At 41.2% G+C, this 16,448-nt stretch overlaps 1 protein-coding gene across 1 annotated transcript in view; it reads right to left on the minus strand.

The window, feature by feature from the left end:
- The window catches only part of LOC149286670 (protein PTHB1), a 269,256-nt gene that overhangs the window by 116,922 nt on the left and 135,886 nt on the right, over positions 1-16,448 (minus strand). The window contains exon 14 of the mRNA XM_089493849.1: positions 10,361-10,375. Coding sequence (XP_089349975.1) covers positions 10,361-10,375 — 15 coding nt within the window. The remainder of the gene's footprint in view (positions 1-10,360; positions 10,376-16,448) is intronic.

Here is a 16,448-nt window from a genome sequence, read left to right on the forward strand (position 1 = left end):
TCTGCCTGTCAGTGGTCATAATGTTATGGCTGATCGGTGTATATATTTATCACTTTTTAAAGCCAATATGTGTCATTTACATTGTGGATCATTCTGTAGTGGCTTTCACATTCCAAAGCTGTATTTTTGCAGCTGATGCTGACTTGAGTTTTATACAATCTGATTAGAAAATAAACAGATTTATGCAAGAGACAATACATATAAAATTCTAGCACCATCTGGTGTATGGCTGTTAGAGTGCCATCAGTTATATGTTCTTGTAATGGCAATGATGAAACTCACCAGCTCCATCTCAGAATGAGACAGAAAAAAGAGAACTAGGAGATCAAACTGATTATTACTGTCATATACCGTATTTGCTTGATTATAAGACGACCCTGATTATAAGACGACCCCCAAATCTGAATATTAATTTAGGAAAAAAAGAAAAAGCCTGAATATAAGACGACCCTATAGGAAAAAAGTTTTACCAGTAAATGTTAATTCATCTAAACTATTTTTTTTTTAATAAAAGCTATGATTGAGAAAAATATTTTGGTTTTATTTCCTTCTATTTTCCAACCATGATATGCCTTTTGACCCCCTATGTGTCACTCTGCCTCCAGAAATGCCTTATACCCCTATATGCCACTCTGGCATTTAGAGGGTTAAAAGGCATATTATGGGGAAGAGTGGCATATAGGGAGGTTTAAGGCATTCAGGAGGCAGAGTGGCATATAGAGGGTTAAAAAGGCATTTCTGGAGGCAGAGTGGCATTAAGGGGGTTAAAAGGCATTTCACAGAGCACTCTGCCTCCAGAAATGCCTTATGCCCCCCATTTAACACTCCCCTGCCCCCCCCCCCAAACTTACCGGTGCTTCTGACTTCCATGTCATGTAGCCGGGGCAGCGTGTAGATCCCACGAACTTGCGCTGCAGCCGTAAGGAGGCGTGAGGTCTGATTATAAGACGACCCCGATTATAAGACGAGGGGTATTTTCAGAGCATTTGCTCTGAAAAAAACCTCGTCTTATAATCGAGCAAATACGGTAATTAGGAAAACCGTGCAAGGGGAGGCGTTACATCAGGCCTAGCAGAGCAGGGTCATCAACAGAAGGAGGTTTTGGCTAAGAAAGGAATGGTGGCCCTGCTGATCTGCAAACAATGTATGTCATAATGAAGGTAAAATAGAATGTATATTACTGCTTCACAATACATGTTTTAAGTTAGTGAGTTGAAATATGGAACTCAACGTTCATCTCCCATTGAAAATAAACAACTTCTAGAGGGAAGATAGACAATTTTCTTGAAGACAGGTGCATTCTAATGGGTGGATCGGGGGGGGGGGCAACAGGGCAATATAAAGAGGTAAGTCCGGATTACTTCCAGGAGGAGGAAGGGTTTGCCTGTGAGCCTGCCTGCGTATGCATGTTAGTGTGTGTCTGCCTTGGTATTGCAGTGTGTGTGCAGGCCCGGACTGGCCTATGCGGCCTCTACGGCCGTCCTATAACGCAAGGCAAAAGGGGCACCTGCCCCTTAACCCTGCAGCAACTGCGACCGGGCCCGCCACTCTAGGGGGGCCGGGCAACCCACACGATTAATTCCGCGGGGGCACGCTACTTACTGGCAGACGGGCGCGAGCCGAGGATGCCGGGGACGCAGGAATCCAACAGAATCACGTGACGTACGTCACATGACCCTGCTGCGCATCTGCTTCATCCTGTGCAGTAGAACAGGTTGGTCTGCGAGCGCCGAGCGGCACATACTTTTTACATCTTCGGTTGTTCAGGTAAGGGGAGGCTGCATGAAGGAGTATTTGAGATTGAGTGAGTGAATTAATGAGTATCTGTGAAGGAGTGAGTGAATTAATGTTTGTGAATGAGTATATGTAAATGAGTGTCTGAATGAGGGAATTAATGAGTATCTGAATGAGTGAATGGATTATCTGTGAATTAGTGAGTAAATATTTGTGAATGAATATGTGTGTGTGTGATAGCATGGATGTGTAAGGGGGGGCAAAGATACCACAGGCGGGCTGTTTTGGTGGCAAAGATGCCACAGGCGGGCTGTTTTGGTGGCAAAGCTGTTATGGGGCCAAAGATGCCACAGGCATCTTTGGGGCCAAAGATGCCACAGGCGGGCTGTTTTGGTGGCAAAGATACCACCGGCGGGCTGTTTTGGGGCCAAAGATGCCACAGGTGGGCTGTTTTGGTGGCAAAGATGCCACAGGCAAGCTGTTTTGGGGCCAAAAATGCCACAGGCGGGCTGTTTTGGGGCCAAAGATGCCACAGGCGGGCTGTTTTGGGAGCAAAGATGGCAAGTCCTATTCTTCCAATCTGGGTCCTAGGCAGGTCTGGGTGCCAGGTCTGATTTGATACTAAATGGGGGTGGCTGGCATAAATACACAATGTAGGGCTGGCTGACGGGGAAATACGCAAGGGTGTGGGGGCATTAATTCACAAGTGGGGCTGGCTGGGGGCATAAATACACAATGGAGGGCTCTCTTGAGTGCATAAATACACGTGGGGGCTGGCAGCATCAATACACAAGAGAGCCAGCTGCGGCCATCACCTAAATCAAAGGGAAAGCGTCCGTGGAAACCCTCCGGATGCGCGTGTCAGTGTGGCAGAGCCTGTCCTGGTGTTTGTGCTTAGGTGTTGGTGTGGCAGAGCCTGTCCTTGTGTGTGTGACTGACTGGGTGGCAGAGCCTGTCCTGATGTGTATTTAGTCATCTGTTTTCTGGCCCTTTACTTTCTGTAGGATTAAATTGAACTATTTAATTTTTACTTATCCAGAGATAAAACGCCCTCCTGAATTTGTCACTTCAGAGGTCAAAACATTCTAGGCCCAGCAAAAGTAAAGGTATTGTGTTATTTATTCTTATTTCAACCTGCGTATCTTATTAAAAAGGATTTGTGGCACTAGATTGTGGCTTCAGGGGTCCCGTGTATGATGACTTTTTTTAGTCACATTGCTCAGCCTAGAGGATTGGCTGAGCGCCGCAATTCAGTTGGCGTGGTCTGAGTTTCTTAGTTTGTGACTGGCTGCGAGAGAGGATCCAGGTCCCCTGCAGTGCTGCGGGGAATTTGGATTTTAGTGTGCAACTTCCACTACTTCACTTCCATCTGCCCCAACAGGGGTTAATATATCAACAGAAGAAAAACAGGGCAAATAAGCACCATTGGGTAAGCTTAGCCTGGAGTATTATCTTTATTTTTTTGCTTATTTGCCCCATGTTTCTTCTGTTGATATATTTTTTCGGGATCTATTAATTATGTGCATTCTTTAATTTTTTTATTTATTTTTTTGATTGCTGTAATATTTGATTTATTGCTTGTATTGTCCATATATTTATATATATTGATATTGTATTATGTATTATCTATTTTTTTTTGTCTATTTATTAAAGCATATATTTTCATACCTATTTTAGCGCTGTCGGTTTTTCTTATATCTGGGGGGCATAAGACATATCTGGGGGTATAAGGCATATCGGGGGTAAAAGGCATATCACGGGAAAGAGTGTCATATAGGAGGTATAAGGGATATCAGGGGGCACAGTGGCATCTCTGGCATATAGGAGGGTATAAGGCATTCCTGGGGCAGTGTGGCAAGCTGGGGGCAGATATGCATAACTGGGGGGCTGGTTGGCAAATAAAAAATAATATAAACAAGAGGCATTTTTCTCATAGTTTTTACATTAACTAATATTTACTAGTAAAACTTTTTTTTTGGTATTTTGGTAAAAAAAAAAAACAGTTTGAGAAATGTGTTTTGGGTTCTTGTACCTTAAAAATATACCTTTAATTATTATGTCGGTAAAATAAGAAGGCGAATAGAGAAATGCGATTGTGATAAAGAGATAAAAGTGTTAATGACACATCTTATACGTTTTTATTTAAAATAAACGAAAAATGTTAATATTTTTTTTTTCTGATTAATAGATTAATCAAAAAAATTATTGGCCAACTAATCGATTATAAAAATAATCGTTAGTTGCAGCCCTAGTTCAGAGGCCTATTCAAGCCCTCCATTTTTATGGGGCATTTCAGCTTTAAAGATTGTTTCCGTGTAGTGCTGTGAGTTTGTGACTGATATTTAATGTGTGTGTGTGTGTGTATATATATATATATATATATATATATATATATATATATACTTATATATATATATATATATATATATGTGTATATATAATGTTTGAAAAATCAGTGGCAGGTTGTTTTTGTTTGTCTGTTTGTTTTTCATATATATATAGATTCATTAGATAATAGGATGTCTTCCAAAAGGTACTCTAAACTTTATGCTACCTTTATTGCAAATTCTGTCTAATTTAGAATCTCTTATCTCCTGCTCTAATAGCTTGTAGTTAATAGTTGTAGCTAATAGTTAATAGCTTGTTAGACCCAGACGGGTCTTAGTTTCTAAGTGAAAGTTTGGGGGGTTTTTTTGCAAAGTTTCTACCTCTTTCTAAGTACCAACTAAATGGTCAAAGATTTGTTACTGTTTTGAATCTTTCATTAAAGATATAGCACTTTATAAATTGCATGACGTTATGATTCATTTATTATATATTTATGTAATGCTAATTGATTACAGTGACAAAAGCATGCTGAAATATAACTAATAGACAACAAGAAATGGTCTATTATATTTGTCAGAATTTGATTTAACAATAAATAAATAAATAAATAAATAAAAATGGGCTGCTCAGTCTTAAATGCCCGGGCCTATTTTTTGTCCCAGTCCGGGCCTGTGTGTGTGTCTTTATGTTAGTATGTGTCTGGGTATGTATCTACAATCATGGCCAAAATTTTTGAGAATGACACAAATAATCTTCACAAAGTCTGCTGCCTCAGTTTAGATGATGGCAATTCGCCTTATACTCCAGAATTTTATGAAGAGTGATCATATGAATTGCAATCAATTGCAAAGTCCCTCTTTGCCATGCCAATAAACTTAATCCCAAAAAACATTTCAGCCCTGACATGACATCACGTCAGTCATTCTCTCGTTAACAGAGGTGAGAGTGTTGACGTGAACAAGGCTGGAGATCACTCTGTTATACTGATTGAGTTAGAACAACAGACTGGAAGCTTTAAAATGAGAGTGGTGCCTGAAATTGTTGTTATTCCTCTGTTAACCATGGTTGTGGTAGGGGCAAATCAATAGGATTAGTGGAATGGAGAAATATAGATATAAAGGGTCCATTCGGTCTGAGGTATGCCAAAACAGACGTACCAGGTAAAATGAAAGAAAGGACAGAGAAAGGACAGAGAAAGGACAGAGAAAAGCAAAAAACAGGGCAGGGGGGGGCAAGGGAGGGCAACCACGAGACGCTGCAACATAGCTGCGGGAGGACCAGGCATTGGTTAAAAAAACACAGCCCCTCCCACAACTACAGCCTTAACATTTGTGGTAGGGGCAAATGAATAGGAGAGTGCTAATTGAATAAATATTGGAGAGAGGAATCGATCGTATGAATCTACAAAATAGGGACCATGCTCTATCGTGGTTGCGGTGTTGCTGGACAATGCCCTTGTCTTGGGCTGTGTCAAGATGCTTTTCTAGGTTAAAGTGAGCTAGTTGAAAACCGGAGAGTCAGTAGCTATATTCTGCACTCCTGGCACATGAGAGCATACAATGGAGAAATTGTGATACACAGATAACCAGGTAAGTTTACACATAAACTACATAATGTGAACTGAGGATGACCTGCCTTTATTGACAATTTCGGCAGTAGCTATATTATTTGTAAAAAAGGTTACTGTACTGCCCCAGACAGCCGCAACAACAGGATACATTTCAAACAACGCCGAGGTGTTATTAAAGTGGGGAATGTCGTAAATCTGAAAAGGCCATTCTTCAGCTATACATTGATCCTGACAAATAGCAGAAAAACCTAGGGAGGTAGTGGCATCTGTAAAATGCCTTGGGGAAGAAAAACTGGGTTGGGAAATAAACATGGAACGTCCATTCCATGTTCTATGGAACCTAGCCCACATACATTGGTCAATGGGATACTGACAGAAGAGATAGGAGATGGGAGATAAATTACCCGCCTTGGGGAATTATTCACATAGCAAAATTTAGATGACCTACAAGGGACTGTAGATGGAGTTTTGAACACGTAGTAGACCTGATAAAAACCTGGATATTATCTTGGAGTCTTTGAAGCTTTACAATAGGCAAGCTGGCTTCCATTTTACTAGAACCCAGAACTATCCCCAATAATTTTATGACTGTATCTGGACTGGCTGTCTTGTGTTGAGCTACTGGGGTACGAAGCTCAGTGAACAATTCAAGAAATTTCTGTAGACTGGATGGAGACACGTCGGGCGTGTCAAAAAATCATCTAGGTAATGAATAACCATGGGGCAGCGGTAGGTATTTAGCAAGAGCCAACACAAAGTCTCAGATAAGGTGTCAAACAGTTTAGGACTACTCCTAGAACGGTCACAAAGTAGTATTTATTCCTCTATGTAATCCCATGCAGATGCCACAAATCCGGATGAACAGGTAACAAAATGAAAGCATCCGTAATATCTGCCTTAGACAACCATGAGACTCTCCCCGCATGGACTATGGCCTGAAAAGAATTATCAACGGAGGCGTACGGAGGAAAACGCTTCAGCCAGTATGAGGGAATTGATGCTGGGGCACTTAGAGGAATAAGGGGCTGAGAAATAAAAAATAAGCCTCTTTTTAATTTAGAATTTGCTTACAGCAATACCAATTGGGCTAACTCTCCAAATAGGAAAAGGAGGGGAATCAAAGGGGCCGATAATAAACCATTTCACCAACTCTTGTGACAAGAGAATATCCACCACATCTGGGTCTGATAAGGCAGACATGAGGTTTGTACATACTAAAGACTCTTGGGGCACAGCCACAATCCGTGCATGGAAACCACATGATAAACCCTCAATCCGAAAATTCACTAATTCAGGGGAGGGATGATACTGCAACTTCTCCAAAATACATTCTACATTAATAGGAGATAGTCATTGCTTGGAGAATAATGCCCCAGGGCACATCGTTTTTGGGTGGGTCCTATGGCATTTAGTGCAAATATGCAGTAGCCTGCACTGACTAAAATGGCAACCAGAAGTGTTAAAATTGTTGCCCAGAAAGGAGATGGGTCTACCTAACTTATAACGAGTTTTGGGAGGAGTGGGCCCCAGGAGGGAGGGGACAAACATCCCTGCAGAGCTAGTGGAGGGAGGGCTGTCGGCAGAGGGACAAAAATTAGCTGAATGGGCTGTGGATTGGCAAATATGGCAAGCAGGAGTTTAAAGTCCTACAAAATGTCTACAAAATAGTTTCGAATCCACCTAACTCCAGTCTGTAATATAATTGAACGAGGCAAGAGCCGCAAAATGATGGGTGGTAATCATAAAAGGCATGATGCCCATATTTGTAACCCAATTGCACCACTTTGAATAAACAATGGTCTAGTTCCTCCCTTCTAGTAGGGTATGCTGAACATATAACATCCCTGTAAAGGCTGAAGGCCAGAACAAACTCAGAGACAGATCATTTTTTGGCAAGTCTGGGGTCTCTAGATTTGAAAACTGATGAGGAGGGAGACCAAATTAACGTCTTTCCCTTCCAGGATATCTTTCCTAAGATTACCCTGAATAAAACTGAATGAGAACATACCTGTCCCAATGGCTCCTGAAGGGGTAGGTTGAGAATTAGGCAGGGCCTGTAGGGAAGGAAGGGGAGGCTTCCAAATTAGCTAACCTCTCTTGAATGGGGAAGACTGATGCCACTAGTGAGGTGAGCATGTCCCTCATTTGTGACAAGTCCACAGAACTAGATTGTGGAGGGCTGGATCTATGATGAGGAGACAGGGGACTAATAAACAGTACGGGGAAGAGTTCTGCTTTCGTAGTCGAGGCTGAAAATGGAATGCCTCTTCTCATTAATTCTGCACGGAGGGAAGGTGAAGCAGCAATGTCTAACCCAGGAGCGGGTGAGTGGGGAATGGAGGACCTATACTCTTGTTCGGATTGGTACGACAGATCTATCAATATATAAAAGGAACCTAGTCAGATACCACAGGCCCCCGGACCTATATCTGATACTAATTCCATAGCTAACCGAGCTCTGCGATAGAGCAGGACGAAAATGTAGAAGGGAGGTTTAACTAATAGTGAGGCACGAACTACTAGCTCGAGGAGTGTAACCTCCAAACGAGGAAGGGAGATTGCCTCGGGATGGGGAACTGACTAGTTCAAGGAGGTGGACTACCTATGTGGTTACGAAAAGAGATCCTGGTAATAGAGAAAATTGCCTCCTAACTGACACTTTAAGGCTAAAAGCCCCACTGAATTACCTGTTCCTTCGAATAAGAGGGGTCCAGGCTTTAATGACAGGAACTGACACGCCAACAATCTAAAATTTTGTGATATGGGTAAAGCAGACAGTGAGATAAAACCAGAGTACCTCAGTCAGCAACAAGAGGAAAAAGCAGTACCTAAGGTGGCGGTCGACTTGGTAACTGCTTGAGAGGAGACATTGCAAAGGAGACCTATTGTAGAAAGTACTGGGAGACCTAAAGCAACAAATATACATACACAAACCCTGTGACCTGGGAACTTATCCTAAATAACACGCACCAATAATGAACAAAGGTTTAACTGCTTCATGAACCTCCAATATCCTATGGCAACACCTATTTACCCCTAGAAACAATGCATACTACCAGGAACACACATAAAATGTAACCTGCACAAACATGGAAATATACCAGAACCAGCACAGTAGGGGCAGCTGGTGAACATCAGCGCGCTGCATGTAGACAAACCTCTGCTGCTGGCCGGCACTTTCGCTGGAGCTTCTATGACTGAGCACCGGAAGGTCATGTGACGCCGGTGCTCTATCATAGAAGCCCCAGTGGAAGTGCCGGCAGAAGGGGAGGTTGTTTGCACTCATTGCACAGACGCCCACCGGCTGCCAGAGAGGAGCATAAAGGTCCCCTGCAGCGCTGTGTTAGAGACATCACTTCCAACTTGTCACTTTCGGTACAGCGTCACAGCCACGAGATGCTGCAACGTAGCTGTTGGAGGACCAGGCGTTGGTTAACTAATCACAGCCCATCCGACAACTACAGGCTAATGCAAAACATGTGCTGTCATCATTGCTTTGCAAAAAAACAGCTTCACAGGCAAGGATATTGCTGCTAGTAAGATTGCACCTAAATCAACCATTTATCGTATCATCAAGAGATGAGTCAGACCAAGTGCCGGGACCGTCTCCTAAAGCTGATTCAGCTACGGGATTGTATCGCCACCAGTGCAAAGCTTGCTCAGGAGGCGAAGAATTCTGGAGGATGGCCTGGTGTCAAGAAGGGCAGCAAAGAAGCCCCTTCTAACCAGGAAAAACATCAGGCACAGACTGATATTCTGCAAAAGATACAGGGATTGGACTGCTGAGGACTGGGGTTACCAGAAGTTAATTGACAGTATGCCAGGGTGGATTGCAGAGGTCTTGAAAAAGAAGGGTCAACACGGCAAATATTGACTCTTTGCATAAGCTTAATGTAATTCTCAATAAAAGCCTTTGACACTTATGAAATTCTTGTAATTATACTTCAGTATACCATAGTAATATCTGACAAAAATATCTAAGAACAATGAAGCAGCAAACTTTGTGAAGACCAATACTTCTCAAAATATTCTCAAAACTTTTGGCCACGACTGTATGTAGATATGTGTGTTTGCCTGGGTATGTTAGCATGTGGATCTGGATAGGTTAGCGTGTAAACACGTGTCTTTGGGTATTTTAGTGAAAATGTGTCTAGGTATTTTCATTGTGTAAAAATTTTATTGTGTAAATGTTTCTTTGGGTATGTTTGCATGTGGGTGTCTGGGTATGTTAATGTGTGAACGTGTAGGTACGTTAGTGCGAGTGCTTGTGGGTATTTTAGTTTGTGAACATGTGTATTTGTCAGGGTATGTTTGTCTTGTTTGCCTGGGTATGTTAGTGCATGTATGTGGGCATTATAGTGTGTGAACACGTGTCTTTGTCTGGGACGGTAGTGTTTGTGTGGGTATTTTAGTGTCTTAGCATGTGTCTTTGTCTGGGTGTGTTAGTATGTGTGGGGGTACGTTTGTGGGGGGATATGTTAGTATATGAACACGTGTCTTTGGGTATGTTAGTACGCGTGTGACTGGCTGTGTTAGTTTGAGTATCTGGGTATGTTTGTGTGAGATCAGACTCTGGATCTGCCCCTGCTCATCCTTATACCCCAGCATACACATTATTAACAAAATGTACTGTTAGGTAACGTCATCAGAACTCTCCCAATCTAACTTTTTCTGCATCACTTGAGGGAAGAAAAATAACAGGGAAAATCCATCACATATTATCCTTACCTTCAGGATTCAGTTCTAATGCCATAGGAAGCAGAGAAGAGAAAAAACAAAACAAAAGGAACATTTAACAAAAGACTAACCGTTCAGTATACATATAGTGCACATTTGTTTAAAATTAGCATGTAACTTGGGGCGAGGGGTGGATAATAAATAATCCACCAATATATATATATATATATATATAAAATTGTTAACATCAATCACACTCCTACCATGCTCTAGCATGTACTGGTTGCCTGGGCATGATATAAAAATTCAATAACAATATATATAAATTATAACAATATATATAACCCTAATGGAGCATCATTGCATTATTTAAAAAGATGACCTAAGTACTGGTAACTACTTGTGTATTGTTGTATGTTACTCTGCTGGGCTAACAAGCACCAGGCTGTAGGCAATTGGTTGGTGTGCAGTAGTATACTATTGGACTTTGTATAATTATTTTATATGTAATTACAGCCTCCCTATGCAATGCTATCCCCCCCACACACACACTTACACATCCATGCTTTCACACACTCATTCACAAACATTCATTCACTCATTCATATACTCATACTCATGTTCATTCCCTTAATCACACTCATACTTGCTCATACACCCTCCCCCACCCCCTTACTTGAACTGCAGATCTCTCACTCGCAGACTTCCGCAGGACCCACTTTGTCTCATTCTTTAACATCACAAGAACCTGGTATTTTAACAGGGGTGTGTAGACTTTTTATATCCACTGTATACATATATGTGTATGCGTATGTGTAGAGGTGTATATATACAGTATCTCAAAAGTGAGTACACCCCTCACATTTTTGAAAATATTTTATTATATATTTTCATTTGACAACACTGAAGAAATGACAGTCTGCTACAATTTAAAGTAACGAGTGTACAGCCTGTATAATAGTGTAAATTTGCTGTCCCCTCAAAATAACTCAACACACAGCCATTAATGTCTAAACCTTGGCTACAAAAGTAAGTGTGTATATGTATATATATATCCAATGTAGCACCCTTTGTCACATGCAGAGCATTGTATCATGTACACCACGTTTGCCGATGTACATGAGTAAGAATCTTTGATGATGTATGTTTTGTTGTTGTGACTGGCTGTGTTGCTGTCACATATATATTGGCAAAGTTTGCAGCGGGATTTGTTGCATGGTACAGTGCCATTCTGTGTATGCTCCTGTTCTGGGGCCAGTTTGCTGCGCACTAATCTTTTCCTCAGGTTGGTGGTTGTTTGAATGCCAGTATTGGGGGCTGAGGGAATATTTTTTTCAGTATGGGGTCTTCTGAGATTATCGGCTGTAGGTCTTTAATAATTTTGTGGATTTCTTCAAGAGTTGGGTTGTAGGTAACTACCAGAGGGATCCTGCTTGTGTTACCCTTTTTTGTATTCTAGAAGCCTTTCCCATGGTGTTCTTACAGCAGATTTAATTTTTTTGGATATAGTTTTTTCCTTGTAGCCCTTCTTCTGAAATGACTCTGCCAGCGCGCCCAGGTGTTTGTCTCGGTCCTGAGTGTCAGAGCAAATACGGTGGTATCTGATGGCTTGGCTGTAAATGACACTGTGTTTGGGATGAAAGCTTGAATTGTGAAGGTAGCTGTACCTGTCTGTGGGTTTTCTATACACCGAAGAGTGAAGAAAGCCGGAGGTGACAGTTATGGCGCAGTTGTGGGGGTGAGTGGCTAGGTATCTCTGTTCCAAGTCAGCCATGAAAAGATTGGCATATTGCGGTAACATTTTGGTGCCCATGGCTGTCCCGGTCATTTGTAGGTAGTTAGTGTCATAGAAATTTAAATAGTTGTGTGTCAGTATGAATTCTATGAGCTTGGCGATGGTTTCACTATCATATTTTTGTGTGGCATTGCGGGAGGAGAGGAATTTAATGCAGGCCTCAATACCATCTTTATGGGGGATGTTGCTATATAAAGACTCCACATTCATGGTTGCAAGTATAGTATTGGCAGGAAGGTTACTAACTTGGCTCAGTTTATTGAGAAAATCAGTGGTGTCCTGTATAAAGCTCTCAGTGCTGATAATAGGGGCTTAAGAATGTTTTCTATAAGGCCAGATATAGATTCAGTGAGAGTTCCCATACCTGTAATAATGGGCCGTCCTGGGTTGCCTGGCTTGTGGATTTTGAGCAGCATGTAGAAAGTCCCTATTTGAGGATTTGAAGGCACAAGATTTTCCAATTCTTGTTGCATGTGTTTTGAGAAGGATCTGATAAGTTTGATAAGATCTTCTGTATATTCCCTGGTGGGGTCCTGGTTCAATTTTTTGTAGTAGAATTAATCTGCCAATTGTCTATTTCCTTCTGCCATGTAGTCCTGGGTGTTCATGATGACTACTGATCCGCCCTTGTCAGCTGGCTTGATGATTATGTTTTTATTATTCATTAAATTATTCAAGGCATTTCTTTCTGGAGGTAGGAGGTTGTGTAGCATTTTTTTCTGTTGTGTGGTAGCGAGGGATGCTACTCTTGTGCTGAAGCTTTCAATGTAGTTGTCCAATTTCATATTACGTCCTGTTGCAGGTGTAAAGTCTTTGTTCTTTTTTCTCCCATTATTAACCAGACTGGATGTGGTGTATTCTTTCTCAAAGAAAAATTCCTTAAGCCTCAGTCTTCTAAAAAATTCCTCCAAGTCTGAGTATAATTGAATGTGATCCAGTTTTGTGCTTGGGTTATCTCTCTACCTCTCTGCATTTCTCACCTCCAGACCTATTATTTACGACACCCCACTCAACCCCCCCCCACACCCTTCTCTTATACCATCACTTGTTTTAAAGTTGTAACCTCTATCATGTTGATTAGTATTGCTTCGGACCTGATGAAGGGAGGATAACTCTCAAAAGCTTGTCTTTTTAACATTATGTTAGTCCTATAAAAAAGGTATCACCGCATACTCTGCAATACTCTATTTTTTGACATCGTGTCTACTGGACTAATACGGCTTCACCCTTTTACATTATATATATGTATATATATATATATATATATATATATATATATTGTGAGCTGGGATCATGTAACCACACAGTCTTAAGGTTTGAAATACCACATAAGGCTGAATTATTTTTAGAATTGTAGTCCTTTTTATTAAAAGGTCTGTAAACAAACATAAATAAAACAAACAAAAAGAAAAGCCTTGCTCTCTGAGCACTTACTGACAAACAACAACTAACTATCGTTGGACGGCTTACCCGCTACCAACAAAAAAACATTTAGCACAGACCTTTTTCGTTTAGGAACCGTTCAGCAGATTTGTTTAGGAGAAAATGCAGTCTCACTCACTGCTTGTATGTTTCTCACCTGACTAACTTACAGGGCTCCTTTTTGTAGCAGCCCCCTGCTGCTCATTGGTAACAGGTGAGTAAATCTCTGAACCAGAACTCCTGGACTGGCTGCATCACCTGCTGCAAGTAAACTGTGGAGTGGAGCACTGGCCCTCCCTTCTCTCCAAATGCTCCACCCCAAGGACCCAAACATAACTACAACATTACCATTATTTTGCTGGTAACAAAACATTCTCCCTGGGGTTATCGAATACATTGCACTGCAGTATTTTGTGGGAAATGTACATGTTATCCACCACAATGCCCTGTTCCCTGTCACAATATATATATGTATATATATGTATATATATATATATATATGTATATATATGTATGTTTATATATATCTATTGAGAGAAAGTACCTGTCTTACCACTCTGTACTTTACAGACTTTTTCCAGGAACACACACCGAGATCGCCACTGAAGATGCTTGGCGCCTCATGTGCTGTGTAAAGGACGCTCTTTAGTTTGCCAGGAACCGCCTGGTGCTGAGGAGGGCGCAGGTCACAGTCCGTGACTGCCGAAGGCTTATCCACAGCCTGCTGAGAGACTACTCTCTCAAGGACAGTCTAGAGGCTGAAGACTAGCCCCATTCTCCTCTGCCCCCTTTACTCCACCCCTCACCCACCCTGACCATCCCATTTCCCCAGGTTATGTTCCACTAATGTGCTAACCATATGTGCCATGTCTGGGAATGTAATCGTACACTGCTTGTACTGAGCTTTCCGTAAACTGAAGCCGTACTGTAACGTATATTGCCCTGCGCTGCGTCACAGTACTGCTTATTGACTATCTGTACCAATGTTACTGATCTATGTATTTCTGCTAAAACAGGTTGATGTCTGTGTTTTATCATAATCAGTTTTGTATAATAAACTTAAATACAAAACAGCTGTCCATGAGTGGTGATCTGGCTATTGCACCTCTTCCCGAGTTTTATCTAAAGGCTGTTTTATACAGCAGGCAATTACTTTCAAGGGATCCATGTATAAAGTGTATATAGAGGCAAAGGTGATAATTGTTAACCTTATTTGCATGCGCCTACCCAGAATCCCTCAGATTTCTGAGGGAAAAACAAGCCTTCCGGCTTGTCTGGTGTCTGTAGATGAGTGTTTAATAATACTTCTACTACCCCTTAAAATTAAATGGAAGGGTTTCCATCACCTTTTACCCACCATAACTTATTTAATGGTATATTATATATATATATATATATATATATATATATATACACACACACACACACAATATTTTATTTATATAGCACAAACAATTTACTCAGCGCTTCTTACACTACATATATTTAAGGCATATGACTATATACATTATATATATATATATATATATATATATATATATATATATATATATATATATATATATATATATATATATATATATAAAAAGCACTTTCAAAAGATGGTCAGCACTCCAGGTCTTTAAATTAACAAATTTTCTTTATTCAAAGTCAAGTCGACGTTTCAGTGATTGCTGACTTTCCTCAGGACATATCCTGAGGAAAGTCAGCAATCACTGAAAGTCGACTTGAAAGTGCTTTATATGGAAACTGCTGGTTACTAGCTTGGGAAATTTGGAATGGTGTGTAATGGACTTTGTGAGCAAATATATATATATATATATATATATATACATATATATATATACACACACACACACATTATATATATATATATATATATATGCCAAGTCACCAGTTCCCAGGAGGCTGGGTTTGGTGGGAGAAGTGGACACTGTAAGAGAAGATCTATTCTTGCTGGCAGGTGAAGTGGGCTGTCAAAGGCAAGCTGGACCAGTTCTGAAAATCACACTTCTCTTGGGCCAAAAGGGGATTAAAATTAAGACTTTGGCCTTCTCTTTATCTTCTTGATCACTAGAGAGACCAGAGGCAGAGGAAGACACACATTGGAAAGGGAAAAATCCCAGTCTGGATGGGTGGCCAGCAGGGGAGAGAGAAACTAAATTCTTCACTTTCTTATTCAGGTGTGATTTCACATTTATCCAGCTTCCCTCATCTGTCTAAAACAGTGAGTAAAATATCCTGGTGAGGACTGACTACTAAGGAAGCCTTCTTGGATGTTCGAAGATCCCTGAACATGTATTGCCAACAGACGAAGGAGATTTATATATGCCCAAGAACAAACTTGCGCCTTAATAGACTCAAGAGGCTTGGTCCTTTGCTTTTTTTATGAAGGACATGACCGACGTGTTGTCTGTAAAGATACGGAACTTAAGGGTTCTCCAAACCACTAGAAATCCCAGGAGACTTCTTCGGGAGACCAGACTCCTTGTACAAACTTGTCCCCTGAAGTGGTAACCTAAAAGCCAAGGGAAGGGTCTGTGAATTCAGGAGCCCCTTGAAGAAATTTCCATGAGAAGCCTTGCAAGATATTTTCTTTCAGACTCCACCATTAGAGGGAGTGGGGAACCGAGGGGCTCAGCCAGACCTTCTTTTAGAATGCAGAAAAGAGATCTGTCCCAATGATGTAGGATGAAGGTTTTAAGTGAATCTGTTGATGTATCGGAGGTCTATGTTGAGTCTGAGCTTCCCTGAGGCCTTCAGAACAATGTGGAACTGGGACCAGTACTTCAGAAGAAACTTGAGGCAGACGAGAGGCTAGAAAATTATGTGACGGCAGAGCACGATGGCCTCCTAAACTCTTTTGCCCCTGATGCCGATCTCATGTGTTGCTGAATGCCTCAACATCGAGGCATTACAGCA

Source organism: Sceloporus occidentalis, unplaced genomic scaffold, assembly GCF_023333645.1.
Source record: "Sceloporus occidentalis isolate IW3139 unplaced genomic scaffold, rSceOcc1.0.p SCAF_67, whole genome shotgun sequence".
NCBI lineage: Eukaryota > Metazoa > Chordata > Lepidosauria > Squamata > Phrynosomatidae > Sceloporus > Sceloporus occidentalis.